At 68.6% G+C, this 6692-nt stretch overlaps 1 protein-coding gene across 1 annotated transcript; it reads left to right on the forward strand.

Annotated features, from left to right (window-relative positions):
* The first annotated feature begins 854 nt into the window (after positions 1-854).
* Positions 855-5793, forward strand: HES4 (hes family bHLH transcription factor 4). Its single transcript, XM_003918858.5, has 4 exons — positions 855-2608; positions 2695-2790; positions 2870-2957; positions 3051-5793. The coding sequence occupies exons 1-4, from the start codon at positions 2501-2503 to the stop codon at positions 3422-3424; spliced, it is 666 nt and encodes a 221-aa protein (XP_003918907.2). The 5' UTR covers positions 855-2500; the 3' UTR covers positions 3425-5793.
* Positions 5794-6692: the final 899 nt, after the last annotated feature.

Here is a 6692-nt window from a genome sequence, read left to right on the forward strand (position 1 = left end):
AAAAAAACCAACAAAAAGCCCCCTTTTACAGATGAGGAAACAGGTATACGGAAGGGAAGTGAGCCCATCCAACAACCAGTGAGGGGAAGATCAGCCCCAGCCACGCTTGGCAGGGAGGAGGCTCACGCCTGTAGTTCCAGCACGTTTGGAGGCCGAGGCAGGAGCATCGTCTCAGTCCAGGAGTTCGAGACCAGCCTGGGCAATACAGGGAGATCCCTGTCTCTACACACACACACACACACACACACACACACACAGAAAAGAACGATTCTCAGGCCCCTCCTTCCATCCTGAACTCCCTGCCTGTTTGGGGACTGGGGGAGGCCCAGAGCCCCCCAGAATCCCTTCCCAAGCCCAGGCCCAGAGGCTGGGGAGATTCAGGCGGGCAGCTCCCCTGGCATGACCCCCAGCAGGAGGCGGCGGCGACTGCGGCCACCGGGGGCGCTCGCGGGCTTTCCCGCCCTGGCCCAGCGCTCCCGCCGGGGAGCGGACGCGGAGGGAGGACGAGGGTGGGCGCGGGGCGGGGCCACCATCCACATCATTTCCAGGGCTGCGCGGCCGGTCCGGGCCTTTCCAGCGCCAAGGCGCGCGCAGAGGGGTCGGGGCGGGAGAGCCGGGTTCCACTGGGTGCTGCCGGAGCTTAAGTGCTCGCGGGGCCACCCCCGAGACGCCCGCCCAGCCCCCGCGGCTTTCCCCGGTCGGCGAGGGGCGTGGACAGCGTCTCCGCGGAGAGGGCGCCACCCCCGCTCCGGCCTCACAGCCCCCCGGAGGCGCGCGCCCCTGTGCCGGCGGCGAGGTGTGGGGGGCGCCGCGGGGGGACCGCGGAGGGCCAGGGTCAGCGCCGAGAAGACGGGACCTCCCCGCGTGGGCCGCAGGACTTGCTTGGGGCCAGATTAGACGTGGGGTCCGAGGGGAGGGGAGGCTTCCGGACCGAAACCCCGGGTCCAGGTGCCCCGGCAGGGACGAACCTGCCAATCAGCCGACTCCCTGGCTCAGCAAAGCTCCCCAAAAGGTTCCCCGACCCCTTCCGGGCCAGAAGCTCCCGGTTCCCGCTGGTCCAGCTGTCCCTCCCCGCTTCCCTAGACCCTGCGCCCCTTCGCACCCTGGGAATGCCACGCCCTCCCTTGAGGCTTTGCCCCTGAGGACCCCCCCACCCCGCCGAAGCCTTTGGGACTACCCGGTGGAAAGGGCTTTTCTCCCCCCAGGCCACCCACCCGATTCGGTTCTCCTACAACGGCGTGACTGCGGAGTCTGCCATCGGCCTCCTGCCCGGATTAAAAGCCCGGGAGGGTCCCCACACCCGGGCCCAGGCCCGGCTCTCCAGGGGGCTCAGGAAGCCTCAGCTGCACGGACGCGCGAGGCCGCCGGGGACCCCGAGTACCGAAAGGACCAGCGTACCCCGCAGGGGCGTTGGAAATAAAAACAGCAAACAGGAAAATAGCCACAGCCCTGTTTTACGGAACCTGCCCCTTTGCAGTTACACACATTAACAGTGACCCCTCATTTTCCGTGAACCCCACTTTGCTGCTGCCGAGTTCGCCAGAGGGACACCCGGAAGCAGGTGGCGACAAGGGCCCCATGACATCATCCCAGCAGGCTTGCGTCACCGCCCCGGGGCCCGGTGACGTCACCAGCTCGCTCGCGTCACGCGCACGTCCTGCTCCTCGTGGTCCTGCCCGGCCCGCGCCATCACCGGCCCTGCCCCGCGGGGTGACCCGTGCGCCCCTTCACCGTCCGCTGCCGCCGCCCTCCGGCCTGCCGACCCGGCTCTGCGGTTCCCAAGGCTTTCTCTAGCCCTCCGTGCCCCCGGCCGCACACCTGAGGGTGGGACCCCCGGGGGCAGAGCCGGTGTCGGGTCAAACTCGGAGGCCGAGCAGAGCCCAAACCGGGACCAGAGGGAGGGCGGGCGGAGGAAGCGAGGAGGCTCGAGACCGAGGCTCGCCCACCCCTCGGCGCCGCCGGACCCTGCGCCACTGGGGATATTTCCTTCCCGGCTTCCCGCGCCGCCGGCCCCAGCTCCGTCCCGCCCCGGCTCCCGGCCCCCTGGGCGGGAGAGCGAGCCCCGAGACTCCGCCCAGCCCCGGGGGTCCCGGTCCCCGTTCGCCCCCAGCGGCCCCTCCCGGCGCGCTGCTCGGCCCTGGCTGCAGCGGGGGGCGCGGGCTCACCCGGCCGTGGCCCCCGCGGTGTCGGAGCGGGGCGCGGGCGGGGCGGCCCCGCAAGCCTTTGTCGCCCGTGGAGGCCGCGCCGGGAGCCGAGGCGTGGCTGACAGCGGGCGGGGGAGGAGCGCGGCCGCCGATTGGCCGGCGCGAGTGTGGGAAAGAATGCGGAGCCGGGTTCACACACCCCGCGGCGGCGAGGCCTTAAATAGGGGAGCGGCCTGAAGCGCGCGCGGGCCTGGGGACGGGACCCGCCCGAGGGTCTCGGATCGCCGCGCGCTCGCCGCTCGCCCGCGGTCCCCGGCGGCGCGCTCCAGCCGGCACCGGGAGGCGCGGGGCGCACCATGGCCGCAGACACGCCGGGGAAGCCGAGCGCCTCGCCGATGGCAGGAGCGCCGGCCAGCGCCAGCCGGACCCCAGACAAGCCCCGGAGCGCGGCCGAGCACCGCAAGGTGGGGTCCCGGCCGGGCGTGAGGGGGGCGACCGGGGGGCGGGAGGGACGGAGGAACGCGGGACTCAGCCGGTGCCCGACCCGCAGTCCTCCAAGCCGGTCATGGAGAAGCGGCGCCGAGCGCGCATTAACGAGAGTCTCGCTCAGCTCAAAACCCTCATCCTGGACGCCCTCAGAAAAGAGGTAAGTCGGGGGCGAAGACCCGAGACCCGGACTCTGGGGCGCAGCTGAGCCTGGACCTCCCGCCCGTCCCCGCCCCCAGAGCTCCCGCCACTCGAAGCTGGAGAAGGCGGACATCCTGGAGATGACCGTGAGACACCTGCGGAGCCTGCGTCGCGTGCAGGTGACGGGTGAGGCGCGGGCGGCCGCGGCTTGGAGGCGACGGGAGGGCGCGGGATCCCCGGGGCCCGGCACCGACCGCCCCTCCCGTGTCGCTCCCGTAGCCGCGCTCAGCGCCGACCCCGCCGTCCTGGGCAAGTACCGCGCCGGCTTCCACGAGTGTCTGGCGGAGGTGAACCGCTTCCTGGCCGACTGCGAGGGCGTCCCGGCCGACGTGCGCTCCCGCCTGCTGGGCCACCTGGCAGCCTGCCTGCGCCAGCTGGGGCCCTCCCGCCGCCCCGCCTCGCTGCCCCCGGCTGCCCCCGCAGAGGCCCCTGCGCCCGAGGTCTACGCGGGCCGCCCGCTGCTGCCGTCTCTCGGCGGCCCCTTCCCCCTGCTCGCGCCGCCGCTGCTGCCAGGCCTGACCGGGGCGCTGCCCGCCGCCTCCAGGGCAGGGCCGCAGGGCCAGGGCGGACCCTGGAGGCCGTGGCTGCGCTGAGGCTGCGGCCCTGGGACTGCATCGGAGGCGGCGCCCGGTTCTAGGGCCGCGGCCTTTGCCGAGACTGTAGCGGAGAATACGTATTTATTATCCCAGAGGCCGCGTCACTAGTTTTCCTTCTCTGTCTTGGTGAAGAGTCGACTTTGGGAGCGACCCGCAGCCACGCCGCGCCGGGGTCCCGCCCTCCTCCCAGGGCCGCTGGCCGCAGGTGGCTGGGGGTGTCGGGCGGACCCGGGGGGCGGCTGGGGGCGGGACCGAGGGCAACCCCTCGGCTCCGCGCCCTCCCCTTCCCTCCGCAGCCTCCCTCCCCTCCGCACCCCTGCAGCCCCGCCCGCGCACGCGCCCTCTGCCCTCGCGTGGGGTTTGCCTCGCTCTGCCGTGGCGGTTGTGAGGGTTCCCCCCGGAGGCCCCGATGGGAAGCTGAATGTCCCTGAGTGCCTGGAACCTTCCCAGTGCTGGAAGGCGGTCGCGCAGCATCGCCAGGCAAGTTACTTTCTAGAGGCCCCTTTCCCGCCTCCCGGTCCCCGCACCGCGGAAGGGGGAGGCTGCGGTCCGGGGCCGCGCTGGGGTGAGGGCGGCCGCCCTTGGCCCTGAAGACCCGCGCTGGGTTCCCCTGTTAGGTGCACAGCTGCCCGTGCCCACCGCGGACCCCTCCCCCGGGTGTCTGTGCGGGGAGGGCCCGACCGGAGCGCGCGCGGGTCCGAGCTGGGCTGCGGACACTGAGTGCGGGGGCCGAGGACGTCGCTCACGAGGGCGTGGGCCCAGCCCCGGTAAGGGAGGTTCCGCCTCCCCAGTGGGTGAGGACTGGGGGCTCCTCCCTCATAGCCCTGAGCACATGCCGCTGTCGACCACCGAGTTAACCAGGCAGCGCCGGACGTACCCTGAACCACCAAGGCGGTCGCCATCCCGGGTCCTGTGTTCGGGGGGGCTCGGCGCAGTTCCAGGCACTCAGCCGAGGCAGAGGGTCCCTCTGAGCCGCGCCGAGGGCCATTTCCCAACTGGGGCTGAGTTCACCGGGGCCCACGGGAGGCGAGTGAGCCGTCCCACCAGCGCTGGCCCTCCAAGGCTCCAGTCTGTGCCTCCATCAGGAGCCCCCTGGGCCCTCCAGGACACAGCGGTGCGCAGCTTGCAGGAGCCTCGCAGTCCGGCCACCCCTGGCCCCTGGCTGCCCTGCCCCCTCCCTGAGCTCTGAGGGCCAGTGACCCTGGGCGGAGGCAGCGTTGGGCTGGGGGCCGCACCCTTGGTCCCACCAGCAGTCCTACCCCGGGGGTCCTAGTCCCAGAGGAGCCTCAAAGTAGCCCTTCTCCTCGGGAGCTTCAGACCCTGTGAGGGAGGCCTCCTCAGCAAGGGGAAGGGACCGTCTTCTTGGGGGCAGGTGGAAGCTCAGCGTGGCCAGGGGAGGGGAGCTGCTCAGAGAAGGCATCAGTGCAGAAGGGGAGGGAGGGCCTGGGGCAGCGAAGCTGGGAGTGTGGGGAGGAGCTCAGGGGCAGTTGGGGCACCCTGCAAAGTCACCCAGGCTGTGGGTCCTAAGAGGGCAGCACATGTCTCCACCAGGCCCTGGCCTCGAATGCCCTCTCCACTGTGGCTAAAGCGCCCTTCGTAGCTGCCCAGGGACCACTCCGGCTCTGGGGGAATCAGTGGGGAGGCCCTTCGCACTCTGGGTCCCTCTGTGCTCCGCACCACCCGGCCCCGGCTTCTCCCCCGACTTTCCTCCTAACCTGTCCCATCTGCCGCAGGCTTGGTGGTGTATCATCCGGGCCCAGCTGGACGGGGCTCCAGAGGGCGAGGGCCGTATGTCCGGAAGCTCTGTCCTCAGCACCCAAAACACGGAAATGGACCCACAGGGCCCTAATCCGTCCATTTGAATGACAGAGCTGGGAGGTTTGGGTTAGACTAAGGAGGTCTCAGGAAACACAGCCTGAGGGGCCGGACTGGACGGGCAACATAGGGGCTGTCCTGGGCTACCCCTCAGGCTGCCCCCTTCTCAGAGCCCCCCGCCATGGCCTCCGGGAGCCAGCCTCTGCCTACACCCAGCCAGGACGCCCGCCACAACCTGCGTCCTGTGGCCCCAGACAGGGGGTGCCCCCTCACGCAGAAGTCCTTTCTGTCTTCCCCACCGTCCAGATGTTTCCTGCCCCTCCCCGCCTCAGGTGGTGGCCGCTGGGCAGCTGGGATCTGGCCCAGTTCCCCGCCCCTGACCCTCCCCAGCGATTTTTATCTTGGCTTTTGGTTTTTTGCTGAATAATAGATGAAAGTCATCTTCTCGGTGGAGCGGGTGTGGCTGGTGGCCCCTGGTCACTTCCAGTTCATCTCCCACTGCCTCCTTGATGAAGACCGAGGGTCAATAAATGTTTGCTGAATTCCTTTGCCTCTGTGGTGTCTGGGCTTGTCTGTTGTGGGGGGATCTGGGCAACACAACTGCAGATAACAGGCTTTTGAAATCTGGAGAACCTCAGTCCCTGTGTTGACAGAAGTCTAGGCCAGGCCCGTGAAGTCCAGGCGCTGGGAAGTTAGGGATGGGGGTGGGACTGGGGCTGCCTGGAGCCCGGGCTTGTGAGAGGTGAGGCCGAACTTGCCCTCCCGGGTCCCTGTGTTCACCTGGGTCCCAGCCTCCTCTGGCTCCCCTGGCTCCAGGACTGTCTCCTCACCATGCCTGGCTGCTGCCCCACTGCCCCCTGGAACCCCGGGGCTGTACCCACCTCGGACGCAGCCAGGGCAAGGGGCCTGGGGTGGCAGTCTCCCTGATGTCCCACCGGCCCCTCCTGGCATTCACACCTCAGTGTCCTGAGGGTCCAGTGGTCTGCAGGGTCAGTGGGGTCCTGCCAAGGTGATGGGCTGAGAGTGAGACCCTGTCTCAGAAAGAGAATCAGTTGACCGTAAATGTGAAGACCTATTTCTGAACCCTCAGTTCTATTCCACCGATCAATACATCTATCCTTGTTCTATTATCAATCACACTGTCTTCTTGATGACGGTAGCTTTGCAGTAAGGTTTTTTTGTTAGGTTGGGTTTTGTTTTGTTTTGTTTAGACAGTCTCTGTCACCCAGGCTGGAGTACAGTGGCGCGATCTCGGCTCACTGCAACCTCTGCCTCCTGGGTTCAAGCCATTCTTGTGCCTCAGCTTCCCTAATAGCTGGGATTACAGGCACCCACCATCACGCCTGGCTAATTTTGTATTTTTAGTAGAGATGGGGTTTCACTTTGTTGACTAGGCTGGTCTCGAACTCCTGACCTCAAGTGATCTGCCTGTCTTGGCCTCCCAAAGTGC

Source organism: Papio anubis, chromosome 1 (genome assembly GCF_008728515.1).
Source record: "Papio anubis isolate 15944 chromosome 1, Panubis1.0, whole genome shotgun sequence".
NCBI lineage: Eukaryota > Metazoa > Chordata > Mammalia > Primates > Cercopithecidae > Papio > Papio anubis.

Bases quoted from the DNA above. Each gene is read 5' to 3' on its own strand.
- HES4 (XM_003918858.5), top strand. From the start codon at position 2,501: ATGGCCGCAGACACGCCGGGGAAGCCGAGCGCCTCGCCGATGGCAGGA. The intron at 2,609-2,694 runs GTGGGGTCCCGG...CCCGACCCGCAG, and splicing joins GCGCGGCCGAGCACCGCAAG to TCCTCCAAGCCGGTCATGGA. The intron at 2,791-2,869 runs GTAAGTCGGGGG...CCCCGCCCCCAG, and splicing joins TGGACGCCCTCAGAAAAGAG to AGCTCCCGCCACTCGAAGCT.